This window comes from Hydractinia symbiolongicarpus, chromosome 9, assembly GCF_029227915.1.
Source record: "Hydractinia symbiolongicarpus strain clone_291-10 chromosome 9, HSymV2.1, whole genome shotgun sequence".
Taxonomy (NCBI): domain Eukaryota; kingdom Metazoa; phylum Cnidaria; class Hydrozoa; order Anthoathecata; family Hydractiniidae; genus Hydractinia; species Hydractinia symbiolongicarpus.
The window spans coordinates 13,167,304-13,180,551 of NC_079883.1; the positions used below are offsets into that span (position 1 = coordinate 13,167,304).

At 34.6% G+C, this 13,248-nt stretch overlaps 2 protein-coding genes across 6 annotated transcripts; both read right to left on the reverse strand.

Moving 5' to 3' along the window:
- Positions 1-80: 80 nt before the first annotated feature.
- LOC130657975 (solute carrier family 22 member 15-like) lies at positions 81-9,989 on the reverse strand. 5 transcript variants are annotated; one of them, XM_057460985.1, is made up of 11 exons: positions 9,871-9,989; positions 6,927-7,141; positions 6,044-6,141; positions 5,766-5,862; positions 5,173-5,307; positions 4,341-4,530; positions 3,362-3,598; positions 2,323-2,457; positions 1,858-2,058; positions 1,062-1,261; positions 81-189 (listed from the first exon to the last, which is right to left on the reverse strand). In XM_057460985.1, the coding sequence occupies exons 2-11, from the start codon at positions 7,102-7,104 to the stop codon at positions 152-154; spliced, it is 1,509 nt and encodes a 502-aa protein (XP_057316968.1). In that variant the 5' UTR covers positions 7,105-7,141; positions 9,871-9,989; the 3' UTR covers positions 81-151. The 5 variants fall into 5 exon arrangements, with proteins under 5 accessions (XP_057316968.1, XP_057316969.1, XP_057316966.1 ...); XM_057460986.1 differs by lacking the exon at positions 81-189 and adding an exon at positions 206-604 and having other exon boundaries at positions 2,021-2,058; positions 2,418-2,457; XM_057460983.1 differs by lacking the exon at positions 81-189 and adding an exon at positions 206-604.
- Positions 9,990-10,427: 438 nt separating this feature from the next.
- On the reverse strand, positions 10,428-13,174 carry LOC130657977 (membrane progestin receptor gamma-A-like). Its single transcript, XM_057460988.1, has one exon. It carries the CDS (start codon positions 12,564-12,566, stop codon positions 11,541-11,543), a length of 1,026 nt encoding a protein of 341 aa, XP_057316971.1. The 5' UTR covers positions 12,567-13,174; the 3' UTR covers positions 10,428-11,540.
- Between the last annotated feature and the right edge of the window lie 74 nt (positions 13,175-13,248).

Genomic DNA, 13,248 nt, shown 5'->3' on the forward strand with positions numbered 1-13,248 from the left:
ACTATTATTTTACTACTCCCAGATCCACCAACAAAAAGTAATGCCACATTTGTCACTGTAATTGTCAACAACACTAGGTATCAGATCAACATTCTACTAGCAATTTCATATTTTATACAGACATTAAAAAATAAACACGATTATTTGAATGTTAAGTTATTCGCGTGTATTCTGATTGACCAACATCATCTAAAAAGGAAAAAGCTTTTTAAAAAAATATATTATATTTATATAATACATGTTATAAAAATACTGCCACCCCACTCCCAAAAATATTTGTCGACCATGGTTAGTCTGGGAGAGACTAGGCAGAGGATGCTTTTGTACCCAATCTAGGTTAAGTCCTCAAAGAATTTCCATAAAAATGGATATCTCCTATGACCCTCGAACTATCGCTTTGTTTTTATTCTATTTAAAAAAGAACTAGAAAATTATCGGTCTAGAAGTACAAAAACTCTTTTCTAGGAGCAGATTAACATCTCTAAAATCTCTAAAACTTAAAACGTGTAAATCTATTGAATAACAGTCCTATGAGAAGTATAACTTGCGATTCATGAATTTCCACTTGTTGTCGTAAATGAAGTTTCTTCAGTGATTTTATCGCCTAAAATGCAAAGGGGATTCTATTTTTCTCAATTAAAACGTTTATTGTTAGTCTGGTTATGTTATGTGACAAGTGCTTTTAATTAATACAAAGTGTGAAGTTTTCAAATTTGTGAGCAACTTTGCCTAAGTTTTTAACATATTTCTGTTAAAGCGAAATCATTAACCTCGTCCTAAAAAACCTTATTTTTGAAATATCGAAACGGCGTACCGTTTCGATATAAAAAAGAAACAACCGTTCCTGGAAACGAGGTTGTAAAATCGCCCCCTTATGAAAGCAAGCCAACCTAGTCTCTAGTGTTCTTCTACGTCATAATATTCTGATGGAAAGGTTTTGTTATCCTAATAAGGAACCGTACCTCCTGTTCAGAATATCATAGGCGTAGAAGACTAGTGGAAACGAGGTTGAAAAACAAGTCTCAAAAGTTAAAGAAATTATGTAAAAAGAGTCTTCCCACCTTTTTTATTCGGCAGATGGTCTTCCATAGCAAGGTTGTGGGTATTCTCCAGCAGCAAACACAACAAAGCACTGATAAGAGCGAGTCCACCATTCACTGTGAACGGCAGATGTGTAGCAACTTTGACTAGAAATTCATTTTGAGGGGCAAGGATTCCAGCGACACGTGCTACCACAGAAACAAAACCAAATGCAGCGCTTCTAAACATAGAGAAGATTTGTGTATTTTCTGATTTTTATTTCTACCTTTGCTTTTGCGTGTTATTACTTGTAAGAAATTATTGCTGGGGTGTGATAGAGAATCCTCAACCCGGTTCCAGGGCTTGTTAGGTTAAGTTTTACAAAGCAGGTTTAGGAAAGAAAATTTGCCAGATCTTTCATGAAATAAATAGTTGTTTTCTAATCTCGTTCCTAGGGCTTCTTTTTCGTTTTCTGATTCGCGCCAGCACGCACATCAGAAAGCGAAAAAGAAGCCCTGGGAAAGAGATTGGTTGTTTTCTACTCCTTACTCGGGACACAATATAATCATCCTTGGTGTCTCTGAAGATTTTTTTAAAATCATTATGTAGGCCTATGAAAAACAATTGTATGGGGAGACGCTAACCCAACCTAGCACGTAAAAGAAAGTCTGGGACTAGTGACGTCGCACATAACACCCTTAAACAAAATATTACGGCGGACAAGCAAATAATAAAACCTTTATTATTCCAACTTTGTCTCCAGGCCCCTTTCCGCTTTTTTACGTCGCCACCAATATAAAAGAGCGAAAAGGGAGCCAGGGGACAAGGTTATTATACCTCACAACTGTAGGAAATGATTCGGTTGTATATATGATGAGGGATCCCCAAGCCCCCGATAAAAAGAATCTTGAGATGAGAGCAAGCACATTCATTATCTTTTCGAAATTTGAAGAGGATAGAAAATAAGCCAAAGTGATTCCAAACGATGTAAAAGCCGTACACATAAATAGCAGTAAGGTTGTATACTTCCTCCCAAAACTGAAAAAATAAGAAATTATATAAGTTTAAAGTATAAAAATCACAGCAGGAGATGTTTGTGCAATGTTCATTTATAAGGAGAATCAGTATAGGACAGTCCATTACCGAGTTATCTTCTTATTAGCGGGGTTAATAGTATTATGCAGGTGAGTCCTAGATAACCGCTGCGTATATGCAAAAAATAATGCATCAAGAAGACTTCACCAGCGATATCAGGAAATGCAATTTTGAATTTGTTTTTCGTCTTTGAGCTAACCAACTTACTATTTTGATAAAGGATTAACAAGAAGCAGACAGATGGTTTCTCCTAATCCCATCAAAGACATGTTAACGGAAATATCGCCGGATAAGTTACCTACACCCAGGGTTAGCCCATAGTATGTGAACGAACAGGAGAACCTAAAAAAGATGAAATATAAATTCATAAAATCGAAATTATTGTCAATCTTGCAAAACTACGTTTTCACATTACATAAAAAAGTGTCCTTTCAAGGGAGAGCTTAGTCGAAAGGGGGAGTTAGTTATTCGAGTAGCTTAAAAAATTAAATTTTATTGATTTATATTTTTAGCAAACATTATATTTTTATAAACACGAAAAAAAACTGAACTGTACTATATATAACCAAATACGACGAAAATGCCATCTGTGTTTCCTTATGGAGGTTTACTTGTAGGCTAATAAAGAAGGATAAGACCAGAGACTTGTTGGACACATCATTCCATTATTCTTTTGAAATCGATGAGACAATTTGTTAATGTAAACAAAAGACATCCTGATAGCGACAGTTATAAAAAAGAGGAAGAGGAAGGTTGGACTTGTTGTGCCAGCGCCACGACAGAAAACAAGAAAATCATAATAATTTTAAACAATGAACTTCAAAAAATGGAAAAATGTAAGCATTTTGAGGTGAATTTTGACCATGTTGACCGTGTAAAAGAGATAAAAAAGATTTATTTTATAAGCTTATAAAAATTTCAAATGAGCGCCCTCATTTGTTTTAATTTTATATTTAAATAAGGGCGCTTGATTAGGTAGGAGCGCTTATCTAATGTTTATGTTTTCAGCAGGGGGGTGGGCGCTAATTCGGAAGTGGGCGCTTATTTGATCATTTTGCCATGTGTTACACGCTTTTTTATAAGAAAATTGTTTACAAGAATATCAGGCTGGAATTTCAGGTTGATAACAATACGTCTATTGTTTAAAACACAATAGAGAAAGAAAAATAATAACCAGCCTGGTTAGAATTTTGGTATTCTTTTAAAAAAAGCGTATAACATTTTAAAGTTTAATAACTCTACGTACCACATGAAGGCAAACAGTAAAGCCTTTTTTCTTGTTGCATCTTTCAGTAAAACTGTCAAATAATTATACTGTATAAGCGAATTTTCATTTGTTTTTGTTTTTTCTTCTAATACTTTGTCTATTTCTTTAAAATCAGGATCAGGACGCTTATTTCTTGCCGCAAGTTTCTTTAAAATACTTTTTGCTTTTTCATTTTTACCTTTGATAAATAACCAGCGGATACTCTCAGGTGAAAAGCTACGTATGAAGAAGAATAAAAAACTAACAAACAACTAATAACATATTTATAACATACTAGTCGTTAGTCCGTGGAAAAATCCACGGGCGCGCCCGTCGCAGCTAAGCTACCATTTTGCGTGACAGACAGACGGGCGGACAGACGTATACGGACATTGTATATAGACTAGTCGTTAGCCCGTGGAAAAATCCACGGGTTCACCCGTCCTTTTTATACCGCATTGCGTGCGTCTCGCTACTTACGCAGCTAAGCTACCATTTTGTGTGACAGACAGACAGACAGACAGACAGACGGAATACGGCTATTATTAAAGAGATAAATAACATATTTATTCTTCATTTTCTTATACACATTTTATACAGCCAAACTCGTTTGCAGACATGTTACGTTTCGGATTTTTCGCGACAATTAATACGCGAAAAAAACATACTTTTTGTAATAAACAAAAGAATCGCACCTATATATTGTCTGATAATCTCAATAAGCTGCTCTATCAGAATATCATATTCGAGAAGAGCCCTGGGGATGAGGTTATAATAATCTGAATTTACTATTTTTCTTGTAATTCGTTGGGAAAATTAATGCACTCGAAATTAACACGAATATTTAGATTTCGCAAATATTGATATTGAAAGATGCTCAACCTCGTTCCCAGAGCTTTTTTTGCATTTGCTGAAGCGAAGAAGCCTTGGGCACGGGATTTAAAAAAAGTTTGCTCTACTAGTTTCTAGAAATACCTGCCTTAGCAACAAAACAAAAGGACTTCCCAGAGCTGCTGTGGCGTAACATAAATGTCTCCAATTTGGCAAAAGTTTAAACATTCCTCCTAAAACCGTTACACCCAACGCCCAAGATGGTATCAAACCAATAGGTGTTCTCCATTTTGTTCCAATGTATTCCAGCATATACACACTGATAACCACTAGGTATCCTGTATAGGAGAGTGTTTTCATGAGAAAATAAAATAGTACTTCATATCACAACTTCGATACAAGTTCTGATATGAAAGTATACTACTATACAACTATCGTGAAATGGGACGCTCAAGGACCAAGAAAAGGAGTTTTACTTAACAAGCGTCCAACGTCCGAGTCTTCTTGTAAGTCGGATTCTCATAAAATTGCTCAATTTGTCGGCGTCGCCTACTTATACGAGGTCCGACTCCAAGCAATTTTTTTTCGCTTGAAAAGGGTAGGTTCAAGGGACTAGAACATAGTGTACTACTTAGCAGCCATCCGACTTATCCGGGGTCCAACTAAAGCTAGTTTTTAAAAGTAAACACCTCTCACAATTTTATGTAAGGATTTCCTGAAATGATTTTATAAGTCCCCCTAGCTAGTAAAAAGTTTACTACTTATCGGGCGTCCGACTTAACGAGAGTATACTTTGAATGTGATAGTTATGTTAAATTTTGGCACTCAGCACAACACTCTCAAGAACCTAAGATCTGACGACAAAATCTGGTTGCTTATGAAAATAAATAAATATAAATGCGTTTAGTGACTGACGTCGGGGTTTAGTCCTAATAGCTTACTAAAGTCCCTAAAATTGACCAAAAACAAACTTTGCCTACCACCTAATGAGAATCCGAGAAAAAAAGCAGCAGCAGTCATCATGTGCCAGTTAACAGACAATCCAAGAAGCAGAACACAAACAAGTTCCATTGCTGCCACAAACACCAAAGATTTCTTCCTTCCAATCCAATCTCCTGAAATTAAGGATATACTTTACCCAACAGCCTCGTCCTCAAGGTCACCGTTATTTAGATGTCAGAAAAGATATAAGACGCCCTGGGGACGAGGATGCTTGCCTAAACCATTTTTAAAATATTTTTCTGCTTTTCTTTACGTTTTGCAAGAATTTCAATAAAATAAAGGATTGTGGGTAAGTTTTAAAACAATTCAAAGCAAAAAGGGGCGGTAGTTAAGAGCTTAAAAAAGATATTCACACGAACAGCAGAGGTGGTCTTTTGTATAGAATTCATTGATAGCCTCAGGAAGATTGAAAAAGATAATTTCACTTTTACATCCAAGCTCATGCACAATGACGCTTGTCCAGTGCCGTTAATATTACAGGGACAAAATGACCTGGAAACCAAATTTCTTTGAATCAATAAACAAAAACATGTTACCTGTTTTTGTTTTATTTAACAAAAGAAAAACACACCTAATTGACCAATCACTGCGGCTCCAACTAGTACACCAATCATTTGCGTTGTTGTGATTAAAGTTGGTATCCAATCCCTTCCACACACTAGATTCCACTACAAATTTACCAAGCTTTTTATCAACGTAAAAAAATACTTTAAAACTACAGGCACGTCGCGTTAAGAAAAAAAGACAAAGAAATGTGAAACAGTTCGATTTATTTTTAAATTGATGAACGCCGTAATATGTCATGCTTTACTTCACAACAAACATCTTGAGTATGCAATAATACCATACCTCGCTGACTATTGTAAAGATATCGTCATCAAAATAAATAGTTTGATTGTCAAACGTGGGGCATTCTTTTATATGCTTTATGGTAGTTGAAGTGTTTGCTACAAAAGTAAAGTGACATAACTATATATAAGCTCACCCACGTCTCCAGAGTTTTTGCCTTTTTTGATATGAGTGGCCCGTCGTCCCTCATATCAAAAAGGCAAAAAATCCTTGGGATGAGGGTGTAAACAAGCTAACAAAACAACCGAGTGAAGAACAAGCTACCAACATCGTGATTAGAAGCCTAACAGCTTACATCACGCAACACCCCCAATAAACGACTATACTCGAACCATTCTCGTCCCAGAGCTCTTTGGGGTAAAACCTTCGAAGAGCTTTGGGATCAACAATGTACTGGAAAAACACTTAAAATTTAAACTTGAAAACCTTTTAACAGCCCTTCCCTTAAATAAATATCTTTTCTTAATCCATGAAAAAGGGTAGTGTAGTGTTATTGCTAGTCAAAAATCATAAAAATTTTTCTAGTTGTCCTAAAAATATCTCTTTACTAAACGAACCGGAAAAAACGCTATTCTAAAACGTAAAGGTAATTATCAAAGCTTCTACTGTGGCACCACCGAACAATGGTACAGCGTGGCTAAGGGTCTAAGTCCGCATTTTATATCATCAGTCATAATTACAAACAGTTTTGTAAATATAGATTTAAAAAAAATAGAGCTTTCAACTAAAAACACTTTTATTATTATAGCTACCTTACGGATGTTAACTTTGTCGCCAAACAAATATTTTAAAACAACGAAAATAAAAAAGATGAAGACTGAGCCGAGTAGAAAAAGCGCGAAACCCTTCAAAGGCACTTGAAAAATAATATGTCTGTTCTTACTAGTTGCATTATAACTGATGGTTTGAGTCCACCAGTTTGGTTTGGCTCCTGCGAAACCCATCATTAGCATGCACCACGCTGAGAAGAACTTTGTCATAACGCATGCGAAAACGATAATGAATTGAGATCGACCAAAATCACCGATGGAAGCGGTTATAATGTGCTGATAGTTTAACATATCTGTTTACAAACGTTCTTGAATCCAGAACCGCTTTCTGAAAAAACGCGAAATACATTTTTAAGTTTCATAATGACAAATCACAGACATTTTTTTTTAAAAAAAAGCTTAACTTTTATCTGGATGTTAGAAGAGGGGGGATGGGGGGGGGGGGGGGGGGGCATTAAAAAGAGGGACTTATAAAATCATTTCTAAATCATAAAATCTTTACATAAAATTGTAAGAGGTGTTTACTTTAAAAAGCTATGCACAGAAAACAAAAGAAATATTAAGGTACATGTAATACTTTTCTAGTCTATGTCTACACCATGTTCTTCTTCTCGATCTAAGTCGATAACATGATAAGGGTGAACGTATTATTCTTGTTAATCCTACAAGCGACCAGGCGCTTAATAAAGGGGGTGCTTATAAAATTATTTCCGCATCGTGATGCCATGCATAGTTAGTGAAACTGCCGAATTCTTAAAAAACAATTAAATTTTTTAAAAATGTATACAAATACCTAGACAACTTTTTAAGCTCTTTCATATGAAATTAACTTTTTTTAACAACTTCTTTTAACTTCTCGCGGACTTCTTGTCTTTCTTGCTACAGATCTAATCTAGAATCTGTTAACCTTATGTAACATAAAACATTATGTAACATAATAAAAATGCACATTGATCTTATTTCATGAACGTGCTACATGATTTGTTGATATATGATGGTTTGTATGGTTCGATATCCTTAAAAAAATCTGCTTAGTCGGTTATTCCTGAGAAACACGCGAGTTTTTATTATTTCGACGTCACGCTTGATTAAATTATTTCAAACGTTTTTAACCAATCACATCTTGTCACTCGATTATACCGGGGTTTGATTGTGTTTCACCTTGGTGGGAAGGTTTTACAAAATGGTATAACAACAAACTCAATCTTTTGTCGCACTCAGTAAAAAAATTCTTACACTTAAAGGCGATTTTCCACTAGGCATTTTAGAAAGCGCTCTGAGCGTGGCAGCTTTTGTTCTTTCAGTCCTACATCCACTTAAAGCGGTCCGCTTAGCGCGTATCAAAAAATTCAACTTCGCTTTGACTTTTACGACTTTTTCTAATTAAAATGATGCAAGGTCACGTGGTATAAACAACTTTTACAAGAGCCGTTAAGCCATCCAAGGTAAAAGAGTTTCAAGTTTAGAGGTTGAGAATCGAAAATATTAAAAAAAAGTTGACTGTCATACAATTTCATATCATAAACGAAACCTTTTCGTTTTTGATGCAGCCGTCTTATCCAAAACCTTTTTGCACACTTTTTTGTTTTGTTTTTTTTTCTTTCAACAACAGCAATAGAAGACTTATTTTCTTAAACACCATCACCAATAACTTTTTACACCAAACCGAACGTTAATATTCACATATTTTAAATTTTTAAATTTTACCCGCTCTTTTTACTGCTTTGGCAAGTGGAAATCAAAAAATAACATTACCGACTTTCATACAACGCGGTCTGGGCACTAGTAAAGCGCTTGTAGAGACAATTTTTTTCATAATGGTAGCGCAACTAGAAGAAACCAACAACATTAACAGAAAATTTAACTTGTAATTTTACCCATGGAGGTATAAAAAACTTTTATACCTCCATGCTTTACTATTATAACACTAAAATTAAAGAAGGGTATTCTTTAATGGTTTATGGACCGTATTCTATCCAAAAAACACAAAATTCAAGGTTATTAATGACTATAAACAGTTGATTCCGTCGTTAGCCTAAAAGTCAAGTGTCCGACGTGTTAAATTAAACCAGAAAGAAATGTTATTGTTGGCACCACATTTCTAATTTTTATTGTTATCTTAAAAAGTATTGTCCCCAACAAAAATTTCTACAACAAAGTTTTTCATTTCTTGTCTGCAATAAAGTTTTCGTTATTTGACAATACTGATTTTTACCATATCTTCAATGTTTATACAAAAATCTTCATCAAAATTTGACATATAATATTTTAGTTAATAATGTATAAATACCGAGATACATCCTATTTAAGCGGATATACTATACTGTAAGTTGTTCTTAGTAGAGGACTAGAAGCACCATATCAACACGTTATTTAAAAGTTAAACGTTAGTATAAAATGGAAAGAGTTAGAAAAACAACAACACACTTCTGCCTTTTCCGTATGACACAAATAATTCTTTGTGAGAAAGTGACCGAGAAACTTGACTGGGCTATCGAGTCAAAAAAAACAAGCTAAAATTTTGTCCCTACAAGCGCTTTACTCGTTGCCAGACCGCGCTGTATGAAAGTCGGTAATTCGAAGCGAATTAATAAACGCCTATTGTTTTAAAAACATAATCCGCCTTTGGTTAGCGCGTTCTAGACCGCCTAGATGAAAACAGCCTCAAGAGAGTAATTAAATACTTAAATTTGTAAATAATATTTGTGCAATTAGACAGACACGTATTTATTTTTCTCAAATTTAGTTGACAAAATAAGAAACTTTAGATATTTCTAAAATTACTGTTAGAACTAAGGAGCTAAGAAAATTTTTCATATAAAATAACATTAAGCTGGTTCCCTGGGTTTTTTAAAATTTCAACAGGAAAAGGGGGAATTGCATTTAGCAATTTGTGTTAAAAAAAATCTAAATGATCTAAAACTAAATATTTTGAAGATTCTTTGACCATTCTTTGCTTCAAATCTAGAATTACATTTATTATAGTCATTTGTTTTATCTACAGTACTTCATAATTCTTAAAAGAATTTTTCTTAGTGCTTAAAAAATGTAACTTACCGAGGGAGAAATCTATTTTAACTTCAGCTTCCCTTAGAGTTTAAATAAATTTGATCGTTATAAAAACATGATAACTAATGTATATTTTTAATCTTCTAAAGTAAACAATGATATAACATTATTATTGTGACGTCATACACTTATCACTTTTCAGCACAGCCACAAAGAGCAATTAGTATAGTTACTAGTATAACAAAAACGTGCTAAGTTTTGCTTCGAATGCTTTGCCAAATTTACTCCGAACCTTAAGATTGCACAAATGCAAAACAAGTTTAGATAATAGGTCCATCAAAGCCAAATTTTCATTGTGTTGTGTTAATTTGTAAGAGGCGAAGGTCCTGGAAAGTGTTGGCTAGCAAGCAGGAATCTATCTATTTATTTTTTTTCGTATGGATGGTCAAGGCTAGTCACGTGGTTTTACGTTTTTAAAGAGCGTACAAAACATGAACGCGCTCATATGTCAATTAGCTCTCGGAACATAAACGCTAAAACTGTTTGTTTATCTAAGATAAGTTGTTCAATTTATGGAGTTTACGTTACTTAAATCTGAATACATTTAACGTTGCCCTTGGATAGTTAGTAGCTGTAGCATTGAGCCCAAGGACATACCCCTCCCCCCTCTAAACTGGGTTTATTATAGTCTCGTAAGAGATGTAGTTGTAATATATTGAGTTACGGCTACCGACAGCAACCTCATTCCAGAAAAGTTTGCCTTTTTCGTCTATTTCTACCTTTAAATATATAGGCTTAAATCATACGTTGATTTTTAAATACGATGGCAATATGGCTTCAACATCCAGAAATAAGCAAAGTTTTTATTTCTTTTTACAACTTTATTGTTGTTACTGTAGGTTTTTTTTGCTTGTGTGGCCTAATTTATATTTATAGCTTAGCGGCGGTTTTAAAAAAATTCGTTTGTTCGTTTTAACCCCCTTCGCTTGTTTGTTTTAACTCATATTTTTGCCTATTTTCTCTGTGCTGGAGATATACCGCTTATCAACCTCGATCCCAGGACCTGTTGTCCTTTTCTGCATATAGGACGGCCAGAAGCGCAGCGTGGATGAGAGACAAAAATTTTTGGGAACGAGGCTTATACTTTCACGATGGTTTTGAACTAAATTTTGTGTACTGGGTGACCGACAGAACGAAAAGTGCATGCTAGACGTTAAACTGACATTTCTGCTTCGCTCCTAAATGCTTGGTAATTTTTGAAACTTTCGAAAAGGAAATTCAGAGAACGGCGCGTTCTCCACGTGGGAACAATGTATTATTCTGCCACGAATTCTGTTAAAATCTTTCCACGAACATTAGTGAAGACATAACGTTTACACATAAGAAAAACATAAATGAAAGGTTTTAGGTAAAGGACGAAGAAAGTAAATTTCTATTTACTTAATTCTATTTACTTCCACTTCATTTTGCTCTGCCCTGTGTTTGGAAAGCTATGCATATAATAGCCAAACACATCGCACAACAAAGCTTCGTACTAAAATTTTATTTTAAATATAATATCGTGTATATCTATATATGTATATCTATATACGCCATCACACTCTTCTAAATAATCAGCATTTTATTTTTTCTTTCTACAAGACCAATACTTAACCGCAACCCTGAGTCATTACATATTGCATATTCGTCCCTTCGAAAAATTATGCTGAAGAGAAGTTTTAAGATGATTTCTTTATTTTATTGTAACTTCCACGTGTCGATGTTACACCAAATAAAATTGCAATCGCAAAGTTAACAACCAAAGCAGCAAGCATTACAGTAAAAGTATTTGATGCCTCGCCCTGGATGCGAATGTCTTGCAAAACATCCATTCTGTTCACCATATCCAGTTTAATAGCTTCAAACTGAATTCCGGCACCAACTGCCGTGAATATATGCATCAAGTGATGACTTTGACCTAATGTGTCGAAAACACCAGGAATAAATCTTTCAGGCAGTCTTGTAACATTGGCAACAGCTGCCAATGCGTATAGCACACAATGCTTTGCGAATAAAGTAAATGATCGATAATCACAATCGAGATCTGTTCCGCAAAATAGTAATCTGTATAAATACGGAGATGCGTTTACGAGGAAGGGGAGAATCATTGAGCAAGTTCGCAGGATGTATTTTAACGAATGCCAGTTATGTCGAGTCAAACAACACATTACAGTGGATGTGATTGAGATGAATATTGAAAACAGACAAAATATGAAAGGCGATTGATAAATATAAATGTCGTGGCCTAATGGTCTGCAGTAAAAATAAAACGCCTGTCCAGCACCAACAGAATAGATACCTATCGCTGCATAATCCAAGAAGAAACATATATTTCTCACTGTTGGAGATATCGAGTTAAATGTGTGGGCAATCGAGCTCATTAAGCAGAATCCCATTATACCTAAAGCGTAAGAGATCAGTGGCCACACGTGTATATTTTCCACATTAAACTCCTTGGTAAATATCATATAAAATTTAATAAGAAATATCAGAAAACCAAGGAAGTGCGACCATACATTTATTGTTTCGTTGCAATAATAAACAAATGGACTTTTGAGACAATCCAGTGCTGCCATGTTCGGTTGCCGGTAACCTTTCACAATAAATGGTTCACGAAATTGTGGTTCGACCATATCTCTATATAACCCATATTTTTTACAAATATTTTTTGACATTACATTTCTCGGTGTCTCTTTATTCGCCATATTAATTTGAGGACAGGAGGATTCTTTTAGCTTAAACACCTTTTCAGCGTTAAAAAATTGTTAATGACCCAACCAAGCATAAACTTAAAAACACAAGCTTTCTTCGCCTTTTTCTTTTCTTTAAATTTTTAAATGTTAACCATATGTAAAACTTCGCATTTGAAATAGATTCTTTGTGAACCGGTGAGCAATCGCCTTTTTAACACCTGCGTTGCTAGCTGCGGAGAGGCCATATTACTTATTGATAAAACACAGCCAGAAATGCTAGCCTCAAATTGAGTTAGTTCTCAATAAACATTATGAACAAAGAATGAGACATTCTGGTTTCGACACACCTAAAATACTCATATATATCAAAATTTTTTGACATATACGAGTATGAACAGCATAAAATTTCAATTACAAAACTTAAAAAAATTAGTACCATCTTGGTTTTAATTTTTTTTTACTGTAAGAATTTCATAAAAGGTCTCAAATTTGGTTAAACAAAAAAAGTAAACAATTTAGGCTAGAGTATATTTTTGATGTATTTCAAAATGAAAGTACGTTAGCAATACAACCTCGTCCCCAGGGCTCTTACAAGCCAATGATGATATACTGACAGGACGTCGTGACTGTGACAAGTGGTTTTTTGCTTAAAACTGCGATTTCAATACTTGTGCCATTTGAGTATTTCACGCTT

Bases quoted from the DNA above. Each gene is read 5' to 3' on its own strand.
- LOC130657977 (XM_057460988.1), bottom strand. From the start codon at position 12,566: ATGGCGAATAAAGAGACACCGAGAAATGTAATGTCAAAAAATATTTGT.
- LOC130657975 (XM_057460983.1), bottom strand. From the start codon at position 7,104: ATGTTAAACTATCAGCACATTATAACCGCTTCCATCGGTGATTTTGGT. The intron at 3,599-4,340 runs GCAGGTATTTCT...CTTCATACGTAG, and splicing joins CCTTTTGTTTTGTTGCTAAG to CTTTTCACCTGAGAGTATCC. The intron at 2,458-3,361 runs GTACGTAGAGTT...CATCTTTTTTAG, and splicing joins TTACTGTTTGCCTTCATGTG to GTTCTCCTGTTCGTTCACAT.